At 29.5% G+C, this 25,236-nt stretch overlaps 2 protein-coding genes across 3 annotated transcripts in view; one reads left to right on the forward strand and one right to left on the reverse strand.

The window, feature by feature from the left end:
• Positions 1–137: 137 nt before the first annotated feature.
• LOC136984561 (NADH-cytochrome b5 reductase-like) lies at positions 138–23,545 on the reverse strand. Its single transcript, XM_067281605.1, has 8 exons — positions 23,460–23,545; positions 19,387–19,449; positions 19,030–19,222; positions 17,163–17,305; positions 16,930–17,017; positions 8,419–8,523; positions 2,207–2,410; positions 138–407 (listed from the first exon to the last, which is right to left on the reverse strand). The coding sequence occupies exons 1-8, from the start codon at positions 23,504–23,506 to the stop codon at positions 216–218; spliced, it is 1,035 nt and encodes a 344-aa protein (XP_067137706.1). The 5' UTR covers positions 23,507–23,545; the 3' UTR covers positions 138–215.
• LOC136984560 (protein kinase C and casein kinase substrate in neurons protein 1-like) overlaps positions 21,684–25,236 on the forward strand; it is a 65,654-nt gene continuing 62,101 nt past the window's right edge. The window contains exon 1 of one of the 2 annotated variants that reach the window (XM_067281603.1): positions 21,684–22,222. The gene's annotated coding sequence lies outside the window, so the exon portion shown is untranslated. Of the gene's footprint in view, positions 22,223–22,321; positions 22,528–25,236 lie in introns of those variants that run through there. The other variant, XM_067281604.1, reaches the window with a different exon arrangement.

Below are 25,236 nucleotides of genomic sequence, written 5' to 3' on the forward strand. Positions count from 1 at the left end.
GTAATGAACTGGTTTTGTATTATGACTGCAAACCACTCAAAAATTATTGTAGATTTTTAAGTTATAATTACATTCTTTATTACAATAGAATATTTTGTTTAATTACAGATAGGCAATGATTATTATTTCTTGCTCATCTATAATTAATGTTATATAAGAGTATAAAAAAAATATTTACATATTGGTATTCTTTATACAGTTTCAAACAGTTATTTTTAAAATATAAAATGATTTTGAATCCTTAACTGATTTATTATGTTTTTCATGTCGTTATTAAATGAGAAAGATCCACAGACGAGAACAAAAACGTCTTTTACTTCGAATTTCATTTCCTTCGATATTAAATCTTTGTGGATCCTGCCGTAGTGGATTTTATCGCCGTATTTCTTCTTAGTTTTATCGCTTTCCTGAAATATTGAGATGATAATTTTTAAATTTTTACAGTTAATGGAGCAAAAAGATTTATAAAAGATAAGTTTAAAGATATTTTGTTTATTAGCATTGTAATCTTGTGATGTTAGTATTTAGTAGGAAACAATTTTATAATTATCTTAAAATCTTGATCCAAAATGTGTGTTTCTAAGAAAGAAAACTTGAGTTGTATTTTCTAAACATTATTTTCATGCTGTAGCATGAGCTGATTGATTTATTATACAAGTGCTAATTTTTTAAATTAATACACACAAATAATTTAACAGTTTTTGATTATCAAAATGAGCTTTTTGGAAGAACATTTAAGACATGTAATGTTATATAAATTTAAAAAAGATAACACTGAATTTTTTTGAACCAATGTTGGCATTTCAGACTTTACTGCATATATTGTTTGTTACTATTAACTGCAAAGATGGGGATTTAAATCTTAACATGAGCCTAGCACTCTGGATGAGCTTCTGGTTATAAAATGCTGAAATTGTTGGAGTAATAAAAGCTGACTCCACTCTAGATGAAATTGGGACACACTAAGTTTTCCTTCAATCAATAGCAGTTGCACCAGCTAGGAAAAATATCGAGTACAGTCAAACCTCTGCTTTTGGACAACTTGTTCCCAAAAGTTGTTCTAAAACAATATAAAATGAATTAATGTGTTCCTGACCTCTAAAATAAAACCTTCTTTTTATCTTTTAACTGTATTTTGTGCATAAAAATGCCTACAAATGCAATTTAATATTACGTATAATAATTTTCACCTTTAAATACGAATTCTTGGATGCCTTTTATATTACGTGAATGTCAGTTAACGCAGTTTATATTAATTAATTTGATTTAAATTCAACTGCGGCACATACCGAAAAATGGAAGTGGAGCAAGCTTTCCCGCACGTGCATCGAAAGCTAATTTAAATAGCAACGTCGTCGACGATTCGTGCCAAGATGTCTAACGATGCAAGGCGTTCGTGGCACCACTAACTACGGAATTGGTAGTCCCGTCATTGATGGGTCGGGCAGACCGTTGACGGCCCGACCCATCTAATCTCTGGCCGGCTCTTGCCGAGTAGCTTGTTCGACAACCGGTGTAATTACGAGTTTGACATTCTGCTTGTGAACCGATCTACTATTTGAACAGGTCATTAAAAAACAGACGTTTGACCGACACAATATTTAAGTGAATTGCTGTAATCTCTAGTTCATGCAAACTAGTCAATTATGATCATTTGGTTATTATTTCAAACATTAACATCATCTTTACACAGTGAAAAAATATTTGAATCTAACGTGTTTTGCTGACCAAGACCAAGACCAATCCAAACTTTTGTAGAACAAAGCCAGAGTTATCAAAATTATTTCTTTGCTGTTCCAAGCCTCACTAACAGAGCAAATGGAACTATCCAAGCAGAAAACCTCTAGGGGAATGTCTACATGCTAAAGATGCAGATATATTCACCACTTCTTGGAAATACGCCTTTAGAAAATTTGTATACTAGTTACATGTTGTTAATAATGTTTTACCTGTTTGTCATCTTAATATGTATTTATTATTATTATGTTAATTGTATTTAAATTTGCTTGCTGTGTTTGAGCATTTCAACTTCTGTATTCTATTAATGAAGATTTCTGATGATGGTCTATAAATTAGACCGAAAACATTAGCTTCCAATATCTTTTTGCCGTGCAAAGCTATTATTTATTTGAGTATCTCTAATTTTAAAATTGGATTGGTATGTATGTAAATAAATTTTTCTTTCATAAAATATAAATATACAAACTTGACTTAGGCAGTAGACTACTGTAAAATTCCAATAACTTTCCCAGGATTTTAACTTGGTTTTCAACATTATATCATCGTAGTGTCGACACGCATAAAAAAGACACAGAAACGTTTCATCGCCCTCGTTATCGAGAATTTGTCGAATTACTTCGACCACCGGAGTAATACCACTTCCAGCTATAAGCATTATTATTTGTGAAAACTACATAAAAAATAAAAATATATAATCTAAATTTTTCCTAGATTTAAAATACATTACTGCAATTAAAAAGAATCGAGTTATAAATGCATTCAATAAGATAATCTTTAACAAAAAACGTTAAAATTCTTAAAGATTAAAGCTTTTCTCTCCTGAAACTATTTAAATAGAAACTTTAATTAGTAGTAATTAAAAAGCAATTAGTATACTACAAGCTGTAACTCATCTTAAGTAAAAGTAAATTTTTTTTTCATTTTTAACTATGCAAGACTTATCTCTTATTTGGATCAAAGACAGGAAAATTATGAAATACAAACTGTTGCACCAATGTAATTCAAACTTACTCAGCACCATCTGACAAAATTGGCATACTTGCGATTGAAATTTTCCATCACAGATAACATTGGAGCATTGTCAAAATTTGCTGGATATTCATTGAAGCATACATAATTAATTAAATCTTATTACAAATGTAAGTTTCAACTGATTAGTGCAAGAAAAATTTGAATTCAAACACGGTTGCTGTAGAAAAATTCCTTCGTATAGAGCTAGAAATGTACAGACTGAAAAAAGAATATTAATGTTATTTTCTGAACAAAGAATTTAATAATATAATTACAATAAAACCAGAGTTTTGATTTTTTTAAATATTGGATGTGCAGTATCCAAATACATCTCTTCTAGAAAGTTTGTGATGCACTTTTGTATGACAGAAAATATGATGACATAATGTACTCGTAGTGTGATGCAAATCTTGCTATACTATACTTTTTCAGTGAGACTAGGTTCACTGCATTATATCATTTCAAAGATTTGGAAGTCTTTGAGCACATTGAAAATAGTTACAAATTTTTACAATGATCGGTTTACAATTTTTTACAATTTATGTATTGGTTGTCATAAAAATTTCTTTCCACTTTTTTCCCAAGACTACAGATATTCAAGTACAAAGTAACTGGTTTCAACTTATTTCTACTAAGTAGTAGTTAAATAATTAAGAGATTAGGGAATTGGGGACATAAATAAAATCCTGCTGGAAGAGCTGGAATTGATATAATCCCCGACAATCAAGGACACCTCGCACTTGGTCAACATTCCGAATAACCAAAACGCCGTGTATTAACGCAAAAAAAAAAAAAAAAAAAAAAGCAGTTTCTCGTCTATTTTGCCAACCTGTAACCCTGCCACTTCGGACTTCGTCTGCTGGTGTCGGCGACACAGTCTAAGTCTCCCTACCTGTCTTTCGGACTTGTCAACGCCATTGCCCTGGGGCCACCTTTGATAGAAGATCAAAGAACCTCATTGACGCCCAGGACAGCTCATTGTTCTAAAGCATATTATTTTGTACATAGTGTAAGTTTATTTTATGTTAAAATAAACAGTTTTTGTTAGATACTTGTTGTCTTTGTCTCCTCCGCCACCACTCGCATGCGAATGGACCCTACACCATCACTGACAAGCAATTAATTGATTGCCCCCGGAAGTCAGCTTCTTACAAAACACGGCTTCGCTATCATTAAATGTCACGGCACACCACTGATGAATATGATTTTTTAGTGAATTTATTATAAGAGTTTTGCTTTCTTGATCCAAAAATGTACTTATCTAATTAAAGTTTATTTTCAGCAATTGATCTTGGACTTATACAGATTATAACCACGGATTTGTTCAAATTTATATATAACTATAATCAGTTATTTGTAAAAAGGACATAATTTCAATTCTTTTATCTAACAATTACATTGCTTTCCATTATAAATGTTCTCAACAGTGGCGTGCCGTCATTGGAAGCGATGGAAGCGCCGATTCCACCTTTCAATGACCTTCCCTTGAATTTTATAAAACATAAATTTTCATATTTTAACGTACTTTGAATTAATTAAAATTAATATTTTATTATAACTGCATTATGTATCTTTTACAAATTTCTATACTACATGTGAAAAAAACGATAAGATTGCTATTGTATATTCGAATAATTCGGTGGCGGAAGGAATGTCGAAACTGGGTCAGTCTCCAATCAGCCAGATTATATAGGCATTGGCACATGCGGTTTAAAGAGTACCAACCTCACCCGGTTTAGCTGGTAGAAGCGACACACTCGTAAAGAGTACAGCTTTATATCCCGGAGCGGTTGTGGGCTGTTATCCGCCTGCCTGTCAACTTCCAAGCAGCCAGATTATAGGCATTGGCGCATGCGCTTTACATAGCACAAACGTCACGGTTTAGCTGGTAGAAGCGACACACGCGTAAAGAGTACGCAACTTTATATCCTGGAGCGGTTGTGGGCTGTTAGCCACCTGCTAGATATTCGGCCACCCTCACCCGATTATGTGAATCATGAGCAGACTAGATCAACGGCGGGCAACCCGCGGGCCAGCTACGGCTGGCGAAAAGTTTCTATCCGGCCAGTGAGATCTTTAATAGATTATTAAATTGAAAAAATAACTAATTAATAGTTATTTTTCCAATTCTTTGTAATTTTCGAAAACGATAAGAGAAATAAACGTAGTAATTAACTTTTTATTTATTTATTTCATATTTGCAGACTAAAAAAATTACGAGTTACAAGAAGGCGTCAATTAACTACTACGGCGCGGAAAAAAACGTAAAATTTATTCTGGCCCATGTTATAAAAAGGGTTGCCCACCCTAGACTAGATTTATAACAACCCAACCGATAGGAGTTTACTGGCACGTTTTTATGATAGTTCTGTATAGTTGACAGGAGTTTAAAAAAACTCCATTAAAATATTTGATATATTTATTCTGCGTTTATTCCGCTCTCCCATCTTATATTACTTACGGATTTCAATGTTAAACTGGTGATATTACGATTTAGTATGTCCCATCTGTAAGGGGATGCAGAAAAAACATGTACAATTCTAGTACAGTGTTAAAAATTAACTGTTACTTTGGCAGCATCATTTACAACCAAATTTAATGAATGAGACGTACAGTACATACAATGGTACAAAAAAAAAGCTCTAGAATTTATTTTCCTTAAATTTACAATTTATATATCCGTTGTCATAAAAATTTGTCTTTCCACTGTTTTCTCAAGACTACAGATATTCAGGTACAAAGTAACTGGAATCGACTTATTTCTACTTAAGAAGTGACTAAATAATTAAGAGATTAGGGAATGGGGACATAAATAAAACCCTGTTGAAAGAGCCAGAATTTTACTTCAACAAAAGCTTAACAGAACAAATCACTCGCTCAGTACAGTGGGAAACTGATTTCCGTGTACACCTGGTATTAAAACGAATTAGTTAGAAAACGAATGACTATTAAGTTTAACATAGTTAGATTTTTACAGCTACGATGAGAAACGTTTAAAATTTACAACAGCCCTGTGGCGTCCTTTGAGATATACTAGTGATGCGACAAAAGAGGCATTTGACATTGACCGGTATCGGCACCCTCGGGATTTGGCACGCACACACTCACTACACACCTACCTGGACCATCACTAGTTCCATTCATTAGCTACTCGTATCAAGATATTTGACTAAGTGGATTGTTTTAAGATTTGAAAAGTAAAGAATATTTTATGTTATTTTTATGTATGTTTCTTTACAAAGCTATATTTTAATTATAATTTTCTTTAAAAGTATATTAATTAGTGATGTAACGAATATTCAGTTACTACCTGGTATTCGGCCTATTTTTCACTATTCGGCCGAATACCGAATATTTAAATCATTATTCAGCCGAATACCGAATATTTAGTCACTATTCGGCCGAATACCGAATACCTAAAAACAGGAGTAAGAAATAACAAAAACACAGTAAATTAATCATTTTGGTAACTTTTATTAATGCTGAAAATTAAACTATAATTATTAAAGTTAATAAGAAATAGCATCTAACTCTAGTATTAAATTATTTCGTAATTAAATAATATTATAGCCTTTATCTAGCCCGATATCTTATGGCATTGATGGCGTGTAGGTTAGAATGTATCGGGCATTAATGTTATTGTTTAGTTAATTACGTTATATTCGTATTCGCGTATATTTTTATATTTTTTACGATATTTTAAAATGATTTACGAAACGTTTTATTGAAACTTATCGTATTTAATGAAATAATTATTTATCTATTTCTAGAAGACGAGTAACTAATATCTAATTTATTTTATATATAAAGCAAAGAATGAGCATTTTTCATTATATGCAAAAGATAACATTTGAAATCATGTTAATTTTAAAAATATTGACAAAAACAATAGCAACAAAATATCACAAAACTTCACAAATAGAAAACCCCCAATAATATATTTGAACTGTTCCACAACTGGGCAGAAACTAGACCATATGTCCCCACTAAAGTATATCCTTAGGGCACTATTCAGTCTACAAATACGTAGTAAAAACAAAATTTTAGAGTTAAAAAGATTGATTGCAAATAAAATAACTTGTATGTTATAACTTACATCTAAATACCAACAACTGCCGAATCATATCGGGCTATTTACGGCTATTACATAAATTATAAACCAATTTGGCACTAGAGGTAGATGTTAGGCTCCATCTCATATTAACTTTAATAATTATAATTTAATTAATTAATTTAAATAATTTAGACCTACTGGAAGAAAAAATCGTAGTGACAGCAGGCCAATAGAGAGCAGAGCGCGCTATCCTTGCCATAATGCGGTTTGCGCGCCAATTTTTGTACGTGCGTTAATCAAGCCAAATAGTTTGGCCGAATACCGAATTCAGCCACACTATTCAGCCACACTCCTGGCCGAATATTCGGTATTCGGCTGAGGCCAAATATACTATTCGTTACATCACTAATATTAATACAATCGAACAATACATTGTACCAGGTATGTATATCCACCGCACATTTTATTTCACCGAGTAAGTTTTTATAATTTATTTTTAATTTTAGCCCTTATATCGTGGCTAGCGATTCAAAATGTAATTGTGATATTAAAAATACATTTAGAGAAGTCTACAGTTTTTACTGGCTTATCGAACAAATAAATACGAATGGACCCTAGACCAGTGATTCTTAACAGGGGGGCCGCAGCCCCTGGGGGTCCATAAGAAGTTTGCCGGTGGCCGCCAAATTATGCAAAATTTCCTTCAGAATATAATAAAAAGAAAATTGATGTATAATCCGAATATCGTATTGAAAAGTGAAATAAGAAAGATAAAGTTTTCCTATTTAGTTTTTATTTATTTATTTTGTATTTCTTCCTACATACAACTTTGTTAGTTCAGAAGAAATAAATGTAAATATGCTACTTACACCGCAGTATTTACTTCTTTTATTCCAAAGCAATTTTAAGAAACTATTAATGCTTGGAATTTTAAAAATAATTAGGAAAAATAGTAGGCTTTGAAAATTTAAATATTTTTGCAAAAGTTATGCAAAATCCTTACGACAAGTGGGCGTTTTAGTTTTAGTTTAGTTTTAGCATCGACATTGGATCGATTTATCGACATGTTTCTTATTTTATTTTCTGTTAAAAATTAATGAGTTTTCGTGTTTAATTGTGAAGTTTGAATGTTATTTAAATAGATAATGAAATAATAAAGTTATGATTTACATTTATTATATAAAAAATAAAGCAATAATAAAAAAATCAATTTATTATAGATAAATTATCAAATATAAATTATTATTAAAAAATGGGGGTCACAAAAAAATTATGAAATATTTGGTGGGCCGCGAGTATAAAAAGGTTAAGAACCACTGCCCTAGACCATCACTGACGCGCAATTAACTGATTGCCCCAGGAAGTCGGCTTCTTACAGAAACACAGCTTCCCTGTCATCAAATGTCACAGCACGCCACTGGTTCTCAAAGCAGTGATAATTTTATAGAAAATTAATCACTAGTAGACTAGAATACACTTACGGTATATTTAAAGTTATCTTATTGAAAAGGTGTAAAAATTAAAAATTTTTTCAATTTCTAAAAGCAATGATAAGTGTATATTTTGTATAGATCGCTACTTTTATCATTATAAAAAATAAACTTTTAACTTACAGAATTTGGTTTGTATTGAAAATTTCCAAATGGTCCACGCCAACTGATTTTGTCATTAACTTTCCATTGATGAATACATTTGGACATTTTTCCATGTTCGTACAACTAAAAATAACAAAGGCATATTTTAACGCAACAATAAATAAATATATATATTATAGAAGCTATTTAGATATTCTTAATAACTTATTACAAAAATAAATTTACTTAGGTTATAGTTAATCAAAACAAGTATTTCTATAAATGAGAAAAGTATATTAATTAAATGAATTGTTTTTGTTGTATTATTACATAATGATTACGTAAAAAGAATTTTAATTAGAAATAAAGCAAGAACAAAGTTTATAAATTTAATGCAAAGAGAGATACTTATTGACAAAACCATTATGCTCCAAGAATGCGGCATTGAAAATGAATGAAACTTCATTAGTGTGATGATGGTAATATAGCAAAAGAACAATTTCCTGTGGAACGATGATACAGTTTAAAGGAATGTTTAGTACGTTGCACCGTCTCCTTTGATTGGATACATGTGGTTAGATGGTTAAGATACACTATACTATTTTGCATCGTATTTGCCCACAGATGTTGCAGCATCATTCCAATACTCTTAGATGGTTGAAGCTGGCATTCAATCTGGTCTGACAAATGCTCAATGTATAAATCTGGCCAGGTCAAAGTGTGGAAATTATTATTTTTTGTTTCAGTCAAACAATACACATTATGCTTTTTCTGTATTGTCACCATTTCTAATTCTGCAAGTCAATAGCACCATTAAACATTTGTTCTAAAAAACAGTTTTTTTTTTACTGCAAACCATATTCAAAAACCATATTCAAATAGACCAATTCATTTTTGTGTTATGACTGGGTAATAATGATCTTTCTCGGACACCCATATATAAATACACAAATGAAATGCTAGAGTTATGTCTATCTGCAAGTTTCCAGAATGTGTTTTTGAATTCTGTCACAGGAGGACATATGTCTTGGCAACCATTAAGACATTGTTAGTTGTTAGTGTAGGACAGCAATTTTTAGTTTTTCATTGCAACATATCTTGTAAAACCAATTCGGGTATATATTGTGCACTGATTAGCTGCCATAATGGCCAGAGTGTTCTTTATAAGTGGTTTGAAGCCTTATGCAATGTACTGTACTGTACATGAAAACATGATACATTGAGATTGTCTGTGTATTCAACCATTCTAGTTACATTCATTTTAATTTCTACATGACAAAAATTTAAGAAGAGAATGGGTAACCAACCATGCATGTTACATCCAGCTAAATAAATAACTTTGCCATTATAAGACACACAAGTCCATATTGAATGATTACTTGCAGATAGGTGCAGATATGTGGTGGCTCGCCATTTGTCTTAAGGACACAAGTGTTTTGTGTCAATTAATTAATTAAAATTTCACCTACTTTACCACTTGAAAAATAAATATAAGAGTCAAAACTCCTATAATTAAGCATTTCTTGTATTATGTTTTTTTTCTTTACATTAGAAAAAATTTAAAGTTGTGTAAGAATGATTGAAGATACTCTATAATTTAAAATATAAAAAACTCTTACAATTACTAACAAAGTGGGTGTTATGAATGAATTTCTATTAGTAATTTCAAAATCAATTATATTCTCAATTCTATAGTTCTGCAGTTCCATAGTTCTTGCATTATCTTAATGATGGCACAATGGTGGCACTACAGTTCTGGAAAATACAAACCTTCTCTGGAAACTTGTGGATAAGAAATTCTTTTTACATTCTACAATGATAAACTGTATTGTATTTTAATTATGTTCTACATCAGTGATATGAAAAACTATGGATTGCAACCCCCAAAGAGGTTGCAAAATATTTTCAAAAAACAGAAATAAGTGGGATATTTGAATGGTTTACTTTTTCATGCTTTTATTAAGCATGAAAAAGTAAACCACTCAAATATCCCACTATGCTAATATTGAAAAATTAGAACTAAATTGCAATTGTATCAAATTTATACCTAAAAAAAGAGGTAAAAGTTAATAAAAACCATTATGAATTTGTTAATTATCTGCTTCAGAAACATAAATAAATAAAATATATGTTACAATTCTATTTTTTAAATTTATGTATGTTTTCCCAATATAGTAGTACCTTAATTATCTGAGAAATTATCCTGCAAGTGATACAGTACTTTTCATATAATGTAATTCATAAAATAAAGTTTAAAATGATTTGTTTCTATTACCTTTTATCATTTAACTTCAATGTGAGATAAATCATATTAAAATGTAACTACAATAATGCATACTTTCATTCTTTAAATTATTGTATTAACAATAGTTTTAAGAATAAAAAATAATAGCTGTATAATAACTGATGTAGAATTGTTGTTATCATATTTAATTAAATTCATTAAGGTATAAAAAACAGACACAAAAGTGCATAAATTTTTTTTTTGCTTTCATTATAATAACCATAGAATTTCTGCTAGTAGTATCACCAAAATTATATGTATGTAATTATCCATAAAATCCTATGCTCAGTTGATATTCAAGTAAAATTATTCCTTAACAGAGAGAAAAATTGATTAGGAGGCAATAGTCTTCTATTAGCATGTAGAAAGGTTTTGAAAGAATAGGAAATTAGCAATATAACAACACAATAGAGTACATTGCAAATTTTGTATTGCTTCATATTTAAAATGTACTTTTCTTCATACATTCCCAAACTTAGTCAAGGTGTGTCTTAAATTTTAAGTAACATGGTATTTACAAACATTTCAGAAAGCTCTTGCATTAACATAATAAGTGTGTAAGATAAAAAGATCATTAATCTACAGAAATTTTTAAAGATAATAAGCATCCTAGTGCAATTATTCATATGTTAAAGTAGTGTTCAAAGAAATAACAACACTAATTCTTACAAATGATTAATTCAATATTTTTTAATTTTTCCTATAATAATAATTACTATTATTACTTGGTAAATAGAAATGATATATCACATCAACTTAGAAAATGTTTTAACTGAAATAATTGTCATTTTAAAATATTAATTACAAATCAATTAATAACCTTTGAAAGAAACACACAAATTTTAATGAAGAAAATGAGAACACTTTTGTAAAATTCATATACAGTAGAGCATCGATTATCCAACTCAATTGGGGACTGAGGTTGGTCGGATAACCGAAAAGTATGAAAAAATACGTTATTAGTATAGTGTATTAGGCCTGGTTTAAATACTAGCCTCCCTTTCATGGTCGAGCCAGTGCTGCCAGCTAAAACATGCAAAAATTTAACAAAAATAATATTAAAGTAGCCAAGACATAACCAAATATTGTAGCGCCACATCACTAGCGGACATTTGAATTTGCCGACTAGAACGCGGTCGGTTAACCGATAAGTCGGTTAATCGGGGGTCCGAAAATCGATGCTCTACTGTAATTTTATTACTATATTAAACTAAAAAGAACATCTAAATATGAATAGAATGTTTAAAGTCATTACTAATTCATCCGAGTTCTATTTACAATTTAATTAAGACATTAAATCATAAATAGTCATTAAATATATATTATAATGCTAATTGTGAAATTTGAAATAACAAAAAGCATGTTTTAACAAGAAGACATATCAAATAATAATTTACAAACAATTATTAGTTATATGTCATGTTGGAAGATTTTACTTTACTATGTCACAAGTGCACAGATTTGGTTAAGAGTTGCCTGCACACAGACATCAGACATTATTATTTATAGAAACTTTTGGGTTAATGTGAATGCTTTATGGAATTTTAAATCAGTAGATCATTTTTTTGATCTCCTTTCTTCCAGTTTGCCCAAACTGTATGATAAATTCCTCAGACACAGTAATGAATCAGTAATTTTCTAATAATCAATTAATGCTGATAAATAATTATAATGTCATATGTACAGTATATGTTACTGTAATCTTAAATTCTACAAATAATCTAATAATTATTAATTGTATGGGAAGTAGATATGAATTAAAAAAATTAAAAATTATGAAATATTACTTGTATAGTTGTAGGTGCTCTTTCATTTAATTTTTAAATAATTTTTTCAAGTATAAATTACTTTAATTTGAGAATTTATTTTAAGATTTAGAATCTATAAGAATTTCATAAACTGCTTACTTATATATATATATATATATATATACATTAATCCATCCATTATTTTATTCTTTTTGACAGTTTCTAAACATTTTTCTTGAGAATATTTTCATAGAAGTCAATTTGATATGACTATTAAAAATAACTAACTGCAATTAACATCTGAAACACACAATATAAATAATTTATTGTAATAAACTATGAAAAGTATATTATTAATTAATTATTTTAAATGCTAAAATGAATAAAATCAAATTTAAATTTGGTGCATGCATAATTAACTAAAGTATACAATTTGTTTTCATATTCACCAAACAGATTGATCTTAAAATTTAATTTTGATCATGTCATTAAAGATAATTTTATGTTCTGTAATATATTTTCTAACTGGGTATTATTTAGAACTCATTAATTGTACTGATAATGTACAAAATATACTTGCATATACAGGGATGGCTCTGGCTTACATATTTTTATCACTAATGCTTTTGGTCAAATGAATAGTTTTTACTACTTTTCAGTTTTTCATTATGGATATAGATCATGTTGGATGAACTTGTTCTTCAAATAATTGGAAAACAAATTCATGACTTTTTAAAAACTATCACATTTTTCAAGTGTACTTATTAATTTTATGTAGGCTTTAAGCAAGTGAAATTGGAATATTGAATGTAATATAAGACTAAAAACAGTCTATCCATTTTAATCTTGTGATTTCACCAACATGGAATCATTATATTGATTTTGTGAGAATCTGGGAAATATATAAGTTCTAATATTCATGTATATGGAAAAAACAAATTTTTCTTTCATCTAAGATAGAAGGAAATGATTTTATTTCCCACAGACTTGCTTCCTTATCCAGAGATGACATCTCTGAATGCGTCACTTCTGACTAGGTATCGGGAACCTAACAGCAAAAATCGCTATTGAATTAGCCAACCAACGTTACCAAAAAATGGGCAACCCCAAAATAAAAAGGAAAAAAATCACTGACAACAACAGAGTTTGTTATCTACCTCATCATGAACCACAGGGATTTTGCGATTATCCTGTTCTGCTGCCAACAGCCACCAAGCATATTACCCATTCCCAGACCTAGTGCCTAACCTACCTATTCCAGATGGATCATAAAATACCTACCTATCACCAATTTCCTAGTGCCAAAGTTTCCTACTACCAGATGGTTCCTCATCAATCTACCTAATTGAACATCTTACCCATTCGAGGCCCATCCATCCATTATCCTTAGATGAGCCAGCCATCTCCTAACAAGTGTCATAACTCCAAGGAAAAGAAACCAACAACCCCAAGTATTTATCATCTCATGCCCAAGTGTAAACTCTCTCTCTTGCACTTTAAGACTCCTAAATGAATTGCTATTATAGTCAGAAATGTATAACCTTATGTGAAAATAAATGGATATTTGTTGTTTTAACCTGTTGTAGAGTGTGTTCCTTCTTTCATGCTGTCTCTTAAATCCCCTCCATCCCAAATCCGATTGCCTACATGTCTGGTTGCTCGACCAAAACATCAACTTAATGGCCATAGTTCTGTGTCCTTAAAGATGCAGTGGTGTTAGTCCTGATGTAGACATCTCGATGCGGTGCTGACCCTTTGGTCACAATTTACTTGATACTGTTTTTAATCAAATGGTCTTTCTAAAGAATTATCAGCAATTTCTTACACACAAAAATAAATGATAAATTAAAGAGTCCACCTTTAAAGATGAAACATTTTTCAAGATCATTTGTCTCATCTTCAGATTTCTTACCAGTAAGAGATCCGAAGCTGAAACAAATAGTCTTGACTGATAAAAATGGATTCTTTAACTAGTTTAATGTTTATTCTGTGTGTGTAAGTAATGGAATTGTTTGAACTAAGAGAGACAATTTATAATATCTTTTATCTCTGCACAACATAATGACCCAATATCACAATAATCACAAGAATTATGGAGACCTAGAAGCAATGTTACTGCCATAGCTGAAAAACTTGCACTAACTTTCATGCCAAAAATGTACTAGGTTTTTGTCAAAATTTACTAAATTTTAAATCATTTTAAAATTATTTATTTAAAAATTAAAAAAAAAACTGTAAACACTCATTAAAAACTAAACATAATAAAACATATTTATTCTATACATAAATTTATTTCAACTTTCTCAAAAAAATAACCATAAAACATGGTATATATCTTCTCAGTTTCATCGCCATTAAAAAAGCGTACTAGATTTTCTTAATATCACTATACTACGCCAAACTGTGCTAACTGTGGCAACATTGCCAGAAGATGTTTAATCAACATTTTAAAATTAGCTTTTAGCACTTCACAAATGTTTTTAGTTTTTGCAAATACAGTATATACCAACGATCATTTAAACGATATAAACAGTTATAAATAATAACTTTTACATGTAAAATAAAGATTTATCATTATTATTTGGATTATAAAAATAATTTTATTTCAAAATCATGCAAAATTAAATGATGTATACTATACATGTTCTGTTAGTAGCAACATTAAATTTACACGACATTTGTATTTGATGTGATAAATTCAAAATATTTCAAATATTTTTGTAGATAATAGAAACTAAAATATCATTTTTAAAATGTATACAGTGAAACCTTACTTAATGAGCACCTCGCATAGTGAGTATTTTGCATAACGAGTGACAAAAAGAGGGGAAATCTCGGACTGTGCACATGCTCCATCAGTCTGTGTTTAGCACTTGTTCCGCTAGCATCTTAGTGTCACTCGTGATCACACATTTTTCCAAACTTGTGTTCACACATATTACACATAAACATCAACATCTATAGCTTGTTATATAATAAACATGCCAAACGATATGCCAAATTCTTGGTTTATGTAAAGGCTATAATTAAATATTAGAAATTAATTAATTGACTAGAGGTAGGCAGTTATGCTGCCATCTCGTATTAAATTTAATGACCAATTTCAAATTAAATTTTAAAAACGTCTAAATTAAAAATTAATTATTTATAATTATTAAATTTAATGCCTGTCTAACAATATCCCAAGAATTTGGCATATTGTTTGATGTGTTTATCAGACATTATCTGTGGTTTTTTGTTTTTTTGTTTTTTGCAAATCGAATTCTCATTCCAGGTTGGTTCATTCCGTGCTAGAAAAAATGATGATGATGATTCACGCTCCTTAACAATGTATATTATGTAATTTTCTTTGAATAAACATTATACATAAAATATTTGAGTATTTTTTTCGGCATTTGGAATGCATTATTGTATTTTACATTAATTTATATGGGAAAAACTGTTTCACTTAAGGAGTGTTTTGCATTACAAGTAAGATTCTGAAATGAATTATACTTGTAAAGTGAGTCCACTGTAATTTGATAAAGTATAATCAATTTTTTTTAAATATAGAATTAGTTTTAAACTTCATAGCTTTAAACACTTATTTTATGTGATAAATATTGCAAATTAACATTATTTGAACTTTAGTGTATATAACTTCATACAGTATATAAATATATTATATTTATATAATTTCAAAACTAAATTTCTTTCTTAAAACATTTTTGTTGTTATTTTTATTGTGTAATTTTTAAAAGTACATTCCTAAAATAGTAGTATACTTTATAAATCTCTTTAAAACACACCTCAATTCTCCTTCATACCCTCAATTTCTATACGAATGAAAATGAACCATTCTAGAAATTAAAGTAGGAAAACTGAAACCAATATTTCAGTTTCATACTTTTAAATTTATAATCATAATGCTTATAATTAGGAAAAGTTTTTATATATTAAAGTAACTTATTTAAACTTCTAAAAGTGCAGTAATTTTAATTAAATAATCACCTTTCTTTAAAAACTTTATTTCCTTAAATGGATGACCATAAGTATGAGTAACTTGGCTAACAGTTTTTGACCATAGCTATAGTCTGTTGGCTACCACTTCTAATTTTTTCGTAGCCAATTACAATTTTTTGGTAGTGTTTGACTGCCAGACTACTGGATTTTTCAAACCATGTATTTGATATAGCTTTTTTTCTATTTCTATTCATATTAAAATTGTAAAATATCACAGTAATAACATGTACTATTGTTAAGATATATCAATAACTTGTCAAAGTTGAAAAATATATATTTTTAAACTGACTGAGGTAACAGAATTTATACACATACTAATAAAGTAAAGACGTATGACAAAAAAATGGGAAGTACAGATGTATTTTGATATATTAATAAAAATCTTTTAGACTGAAATATATCAAACATTATTTCAAAACGTTAAACAAATTAACTACTAATATAACATTAATTAATGTAAATACTTGAAATTTTTCTACAAAATAATAAAAAAAAATACCTCCATATCATACTAACCTTAATAAGTACATCAAAATGACCTTCTGTGTCGACAGGACTAATTGGAGTATATTGTCTTGTAATCCATTCATTATTAAATGAGTCTCTAGAATTATTTATTTAAAAACTATTTATTAATTATTGTGGTAAAACATTTTAAAATTATCTTTTAAACAAAGTTGAATAAAATATTTTTTTATAATATTTATTAAATAAGCATTTAAAATAGAAATTATACAAATTTACAATACCTTAAAATCAAATGCTGGCCCATTTTTATTCCTAATTTTCTATTATTGGATATATTAAAACGATAAATATTGCTGTTAACTGTTTCCTTTATGATATCTTTTAAAGTAAATTTAGAATATTCTTCTTGACATATCACATTTTCCTAATAAAAGAAAAAATAACGTAATTTATTAAACTTAAATAAAATAAAATATATATTTTTTTCTATAATTATTATTATTAAAAAGATTTCTTATAGATTTTTAAAAATATTAGAAAACAATAGCTGATTTTTCAGTTATTTAAATTATAGTATACTGATAAGATATTGCTGAATGCATTCTAGTGAAATTTTAAAGTTACAGATTTAAAATGACAACAAAAATAAATTATTGTAACTAATAATTATTATTTCTAAATTTTATTATAAATGTTTTAAATTCTGTACTTTGCCCAATCAAACTGTAGGAAGCAGCCGGATGGCTGAACAGTCAAGATGGCAGCATACCACTCTGCAAGACCTGGAATCAACTATATAATTTTAAGTACATAAAGGAAATGTGATGAACCAAGAATGTCATGTTAGGAGATATAGAGGCTCAGTCTGGCCCATAATCTCGCTCTACGGCATCATCCACATAGTATTTATTGTCAGGCCCAGCATTGCTAACAGTGGCACCTCAACACAAACTTTCAACTGATATCCTGCAGAACACCTTTACATTTTTAATTGTTAAAACAGTGCTCAAATGCAATGCGTACCTTGTTCCACCCTTATTACTGTCACGAATTGCCAACATTTAAGAAAACTAATCTGTTGGATGATCCATCTGACAATTTGCATTTTCTTTCTTTCAGAGGCTTTTCAATATAACACTAAAAACTGAGTAAAACTGCAGCTTTGAATGAGGCAGTCGAGACCTCTTTAGAGCCATAGACCACGTCCACAGAGTAAAGATGTCAAAAAGAACCGACAACAGTCTATCGTCCCGTCCACCTGCATCCTACACAAGATACAGACTCCCAAAATTGGCTTATAAACACACAATAAGCTTAACAGATTGCACAGTGCAACTCCAATCGCACTCTCAAAGTAGGCCTAGTTGGCGCAATGGCATTTCTTGCATTTTATGAACTTTCGACCATCTCTAGTAAGTAAAATGGAAAACAGTTGATCTTTAGCATTGTTTTGAGAAACAATTCTAGACAAAACAGTCTGGAATCGTTTCTCAAAATCCCACAAAATTTCTTCCCATTTTTGTGAGTCCGGTGGTAGGTTATAGCTTAAACAAACAACTCTACAAAAACCCAATAAATACATTGCTAAAATCAACCATTGCCGTATTCCATCGTGCTATATAGTGGCTATAAATACTAATAAATTACCAAACAATTTGACACTACAGGGAGGCATTAAGTGCCATCTTGTAATAATAATTATTTAATTAAAATTATAGTTATTAAATTTATTACGAGACGGCACCTAACGCCTCCCTTTAGTGTCACATTAAAGCTTCACGAGACTTGGGCAGATTCAAATTAGCAGGCTCGACGTAGTGTTGACTTTGGATATTTTTCAGGGGGAACCCTCCCGACATCCTCACTTGTTTTTTAACATGATCGCCAAAAAATTAAGTTCTGTGCTGCACCACACCGGCAATCCGGAATCTCGGACACAGCCAAATTTAAATTTCGACATTCTTACTACGGTAATGAGTCGATAAAAGATTGCTTCGGGCAATTGCCCTCTTTTCCCTCGCCACCACTAGGGATTTCGAAATTCCAGAAAGGCGAAAGGCTGTCGGTTTCTTTGACTCTATACTCCTACGGGCACGGTCCATGGCTCCGACGGGGTCCAAACCCGACCGTTCGGAGCGGAGGACTCACCGCATCCAAATCTTTCTCGTTTGAAGCTTTATCTTTCAGGAAATACTTCTCGCATTCCCTCTTCCATATTTTCAATTCCTGTTCATAAATGTCAAATACACAAAGGGTGCAGCCTGATCCACAACAGTCAGAAGGTAAAGGTTCAATGGGTTTTAACCTGATCAGATCTTCTGGTAATTGCTCTTCATCAATGCTAAATTCATACGAAAAAAATAAGATATAAAGTTATTTTAATTAATAAACTTTAATTTAAACTAATTATTATGAATTATAGCAATCAAATTAACCAATATTTCCAAAAAATTGCTAGAAATATACATTTAAACTTCTTTTGTAAACTTTGAACTTAAGACTTACGATTCCGGTGCAGACGACATTTTCTCCAAATTAGTTCGAAATAACAGCGTTAGAGGGCGCCAACTGATACATTTTTTCAAATTTAATTGAAGATGTATATATACATTTTTTTATTTTAAAAAAATATAAAAGATTTTTTAAGTAATTATATTTATCTTTTTGTAATTTGTATTAATATTAATAAAATAATAAAATTATAATAATAATTTTTAATTTATTAAAGTTAAAAAAAATTTTTTTTCCAGATTTAATAAAGTTAAATACTTCTAAAATTAAATTTTAAAATATTAGTGAAATTAATTAAATTCGATTAAAGTGATTTTTTAAATTTTACTTTATAACGATTAATAAAATAAATTTTTTTTTTTAAATGGCAAAAATAAGATTAATTAATTAATTTTAATTAGTTTTTAAAATTTATTTTTACTTTAAATAATATCTTAGCATCTAACTAACATTTTTCCATAGCTAAAATAATAACTAATTATCCAACTGGAATAAATTTAATATAATTAATTCCGATTTCGATGCCGCCGGCTGTAAAATGTACAAAATTTCAAAACACAAAGATATCGGAAATTAATCACGAAGGATAAATAAATAAGCATATAATTTAAATTTAATTAAGAAACCAACGTGTCTATGTAACAGTATTAATAATTACGTAATATAAATTATGGGGAATTATTGATTAATTTATCTTAACAACCACAAGGGGGAAAAAAGAATAATGACGTAGACCGTATTTAAAAATTTGAATTTGAATTTGAAATTCTATAGCTAAATAGGCCTTTTTTTTTTTTTTTTTTTTTTTTTTAAAGTTCCGTAAACAAAATTTTTCAACCATATTATTTCTATTTAAATAAAAAATTTCTCTCGTAATCGTGAGTCAGGATGATTATGTAATTTTTAACAAAATACAGTATTGTTCGATTGTGAGCCTACGACAAAGTCTCTTACAAAATCTTTTTATTATTATTATTATTTATTTCAAACATGACACCTTTTATATTTTTAATGTGTATATTTGTCGCTTAGATATGGCGAAAATTATTAATTTATTACCTTTTATTCTACGATTTTGTCAGTTTTATTAGTTATTAAATCTTATTTTAAACGATTTTAATGTTTTTGAAGATGTAAATACAATTGGTTTGCGTTAATCTACAAAATTTTTATAGAATAAAATATTCTACAGTACGTATTTCTGCTGTAGATAATATTTTAATTCTGTAAATACTTCCCGTGGATCTGTAAGATATTTTGTATTCTGGTAGATGCTTTCCGTAGATTTCTGCAAGATAGTTTTTTTATTTTGTACATACTTTTCGTACAGTTCTACAGGATATTTTTTATTCTGTAATACTTCCCATAGATTTATGCAGAGTATTTCATTCTGTACGTACTTTCCATAGATTTCTGCAGGGCATTTTATTCTGTAATACTTCCCATAGATTTATGCAGGGTATTTTGTATTCCCACGTTTCCCATAGACTTTTTACAAGCTAATTTTTATTCTGTAAATGTTCTATAAATTTTATATTCCACACACAACAATCTATAGATTAACGGTGATTAACAATTAATACAGACGATTTAATAATATAATTAGTTTAACTTCACAACTTGTTTTTTCTGCAAACGAAATTTCCATTCGTAGATCTACAGTTATAATTCAATTTTTTCTCTTTTGCGACGACCGTTGGGTACCGGAAATACTCATAAGAATCATTTCCTGTGATGTGTCTCCAAATTAACTCGCTTTTATTAACGTTAGCCGCATCGGCTTCTGAAATAAAACTATAAAATACTCCGACTTTACAGATAATTCTAGAGCTTTAGTTAGTAGATTTCTTTCTCGCATACTTGAAATCTTTGTATATAAGAGCTTACCTCTCGAACATAATTTTCTATCTCTTAGAAGTGTAGAATTTATCAAAGTCAAGTGTGTTCTGTTAGTAGAGAGATAAATAATATGTATTTAAGAATATATAAGTGCAGTTCTTTCATCCCTCTAGCTTTATTTTCCTTTTAAAAATTCGTAAGTAAGTGATTGTATTTAAAGAAAGAATAATGGTGTAGAGAACGTACACACTCTCTTCTCTCTATTCATCCAATTAAGAAAAGCCCCGAAGGACGAACTATTTAAGACGATGTACGTCTTCACACCGAAGATAAACTCCATTTTAATTTTATAAATACGTAAATTATAGGAAGAAAGGCGAAAAAAAAAAAAAATAATAATAATGTGTTAGAAATGATGGAAGGAACGTCGTTTACGTAATTTACTACACAAGAATCGCACCAGTGATTACAGTAGTAGAGATACAATTCCATCACGTTACTCTTCCAGGGATATATCAGAAGCAAGTAAATGTTTTCGTAAATTCGAGGAATGTACCATAAACAGCTGTGGCCTACGGGGTTCGATATATCGATCGTGTGACGTCAGCCACACACGTGAAATAACTCAGCTGTATACTTGGCAGCGGCTCAGACACACGAAGAACGTGGTCGGGACCGCGTTAAAACTTCAGCAATCACAAACGAAGGGACGTGTTTGGTTCAGGGACCCCCTTTTAAAGTAATTGTACGTTTTCGTTAACAGAAATGAGGCCTGAATGATGAGTGAGAGAGTAGACGGGAAGAATAAGGGTCGTTGAACGAGTCGGCAAAAGTCAAGGTGGCCATCGGATGTGGCAAGTACGGGATTGGTTGACGGACATTTGTGACTTGTCGCATTCCTTCCGTTGCTGAGCAGTTCCTTGGGCCAAGTACGAGTTTCTTACACGCTCGGCTCAGTCAATGTTCCTTACTTTAAAGGAATTCCACCATTGTAAGTACTCCTCCTCCTTGTTATTATTGTTATTAATTTTTTTTTACTTGGTGTACCATGGCTATGTTGGTGTGTGGTTTGCGAAGGGAGACGGTTTTGAAGGTCACGGTTGATCGAAATTGACGAGGATAGTCCGTTGGTTGTTTTCGTACCTTCACAGTAATCTATCAGAAACCATTTCGTTAGCGAAAACTTATCAACTCCTTAAATCTCCTGCTTCGGGATTATTCCAGATAATTAAATTACACGTTATTAACCTTTTTATTAAGGACAAAAACGTAGGATATAAGTAGGAAGAAAGTGAGGTATATGTGAATTTTTCTTTATTTTTGCTTTTAATTCGATTATTTTTAATCTTCTTTCACAATTATCTTCGTACATTGTTACATTTGTACAGTTAATTTATCAAAAGAATTCTCGTGGGAGTTGTTTATATTATTCTTTAACAAGAACAATCAATATCAGGACACGAAAGATTTTGATCAGTTCCATGGACCGATATTGATTGTCTTTAAACATGCGAAAGAAAATTAAAAAAAAAAGAAGAAGAAGAATTTTTTAATTAACGAAGACTTAAACAATTAAACTGTTACGATTTTTAAATTTTAAGTACGCAAATCCCACGTTTAACAACACAATATTTAAAATTCTAGTGTAGTTCTGGTGTTGTAAGTCTGTTGCAAGTTAATGCTATTTAAACTATTGCGTAATTTATTATTATTATTATTTAAAATAAAAAGACCTTCTGTAACTTCAACTTAATGAGATCGAAATGTAATTCGCTTCGTACTGAAGGAAGGGAAAAATAAATAAAGGATTTCTTAAAAAATACTGTGACGTAACTGATCCAATTACTGAAGATGTAATCTTAATTGTCTTAAGAAGAGAGCGAGAGAGAAATATGGTTTCTAAACTTACTTATTTATTTTTAAAATAATTAATCATACTTTTTGCCAATTCGTCGCATCATAACCACACGCAACCTTGACCTATATTTTAAACAAAAATCTAATTCTTTCCATCATTTAAAAGTTAAATACTAGAAAAAAAGAAAAAAACCCCTTTAAAATCGATTAACTTTCAAACCAGTTATTTAGTTAAATTGTAAATTAATTTCTTTCCTCAATTTATTTACTTTTTCCTCTTTAAATAAATAAATATTACGTATTTTTTTATGTGCTATTTCTCATTCAAGTATCGCTACTAATTGTATAAAGTATACGAAAAATTCACTCACGCTAAAAAGTCGTATACCCGGATAAAATACTTTAGATTATATCTCATATCGTAACTGAGATATTCAAAAGGTGTCCTTGTTTGTGACGTCATCGCTTGTATAGTAATTTATCACAACGCAAAACAATGAACAGTCAAGAATGTGTGTGTTATACATACGTATAACTGGCATACCCATACATACAGCGAGTAATTAAGACCAGTTTTATGTTTACGAACCTAATTTTTTTATTAATTTCCTTAGATTTATCTCTTTAGAAACCTTTCTGTGTAAAATTTACACAGTTTTTTTTAGTTTGTCTAACTTACTTTCCCCTTAGAAAATGCTTTAAAAAAAGACAATACCCGTACCTACTTTCCTTATAAAATGAAGTTGGTGTACGTTTCCTTGTACAATTGTCCGTTTAAGTGTCGGCTATTATTATACTTTTTAAAACTATTATAACGCCGTTTATGCAATTTCTTGTGAATATTTGTGTGTACGCTTCTATAAACACGAGAAATTTTAGTTAATATAACCCATTAAAAAAGATCTCTAGCAGCTCGTTTCTTGGTTTTATAAAGAAGTATCATGGTGTAAAAAGGTCGTAAAGATCCATTTTTAATAATACATATCTTATTCTTATAGATTTAAATTGAATTTTATTCATCCATTATGTGAAGGATTATGTATAGGATGTCACTATCTTTTGATGAATTTAATTCACGGTTAATCAAGGAATTATTCTTGTTTTTTTTTTTCTCTGAGTGTATGCAAATTAAAAATTTAAATTCAGAGGTCACATCAATTGAATTTAATTAAGAAATGTAGAAACAATTTTAAACATAATTAAAATTTTATCTAGATTCATTTAAATGTAGGAGAATTACCTTAAAATGATCACGCTCGTGGGAAGTGTAAATTGTAATAAAAGTCATAAAATGGCACTCGCTAGAACGTGCAATAACTTGACCTTTAACCTGTCGAACAATTTAAGAATTACTTAAATTTTTTAAAGCATTTAAACGTTTTTTTTTTCAGGCTGAAAAAAAGGTGGTATGAATCTCAATTAAACGTCGTTTTATCCGCAAATAATGTTAATTATATTTAATTAAATATAAGATCCTTTATTTTTTAAAGAAAATTTGAGAAATTTAATACTGTGTTAGAAGCAAATCTTCCATTTTATGGGCATGATTAATTGGATCAAGGTAAAAGTTAATTGCTTAGAAAATCGTGGATAAAGTTGACGCTCGTAATTTTTCGTTGTTACCGTTAATTTATTGCCATTATTAACACAATTTCTGTTTTAAATTATTATATGTACCTCTCCCTCTGTCATTATATAAAATCAAGATTATTGATCACCATTAATTAAATGAGCATTGAGCAAATATTTAGATAAATATATCCACGAACAGCATTGACTACGCCTCTACACGATGATGGTAAATTAAAGATTTATTCATGAAAATTAATTAATTTATTGTGTTTTATAGTTTTATTACGTCATAAACTTAATATAGATTGAGTAAACACGTATAAATCATTTATAATTTTATATAAAATCAACGATTTTAATTGCTGTTAATTAGTTTCTTCGCTGTGGAATTGGATCATATTTTAAAATAAAATAAAATATTAATTTTTTCAGATTCGGATATTTAAACGCGAATAAAAGTTTTATAGATTAAAAATGTTAGAAATTGCTTTAAAAGTATTTATTATTAATGGTATTTATATAGATATTTAATGTTAATATAACCCATTAAAATCTATATTAATACTCATTAAAGAG

This window comes from Centruroides vittatus, unplaced genomic scaffold (assembly GCF_030686945.1).
Source record: "Centruroides vittatus isolate TY-2023 unplaced genomic scaffold, ASM3068694v2 contig_923, whole genome shotgun sequence".
Lineage (NCBI taxonomy): Eukaryota > Metazoa > Arthropoda > Arachnida > Scorpiones > Buthidae > Centruroides > Centruroides vittatus.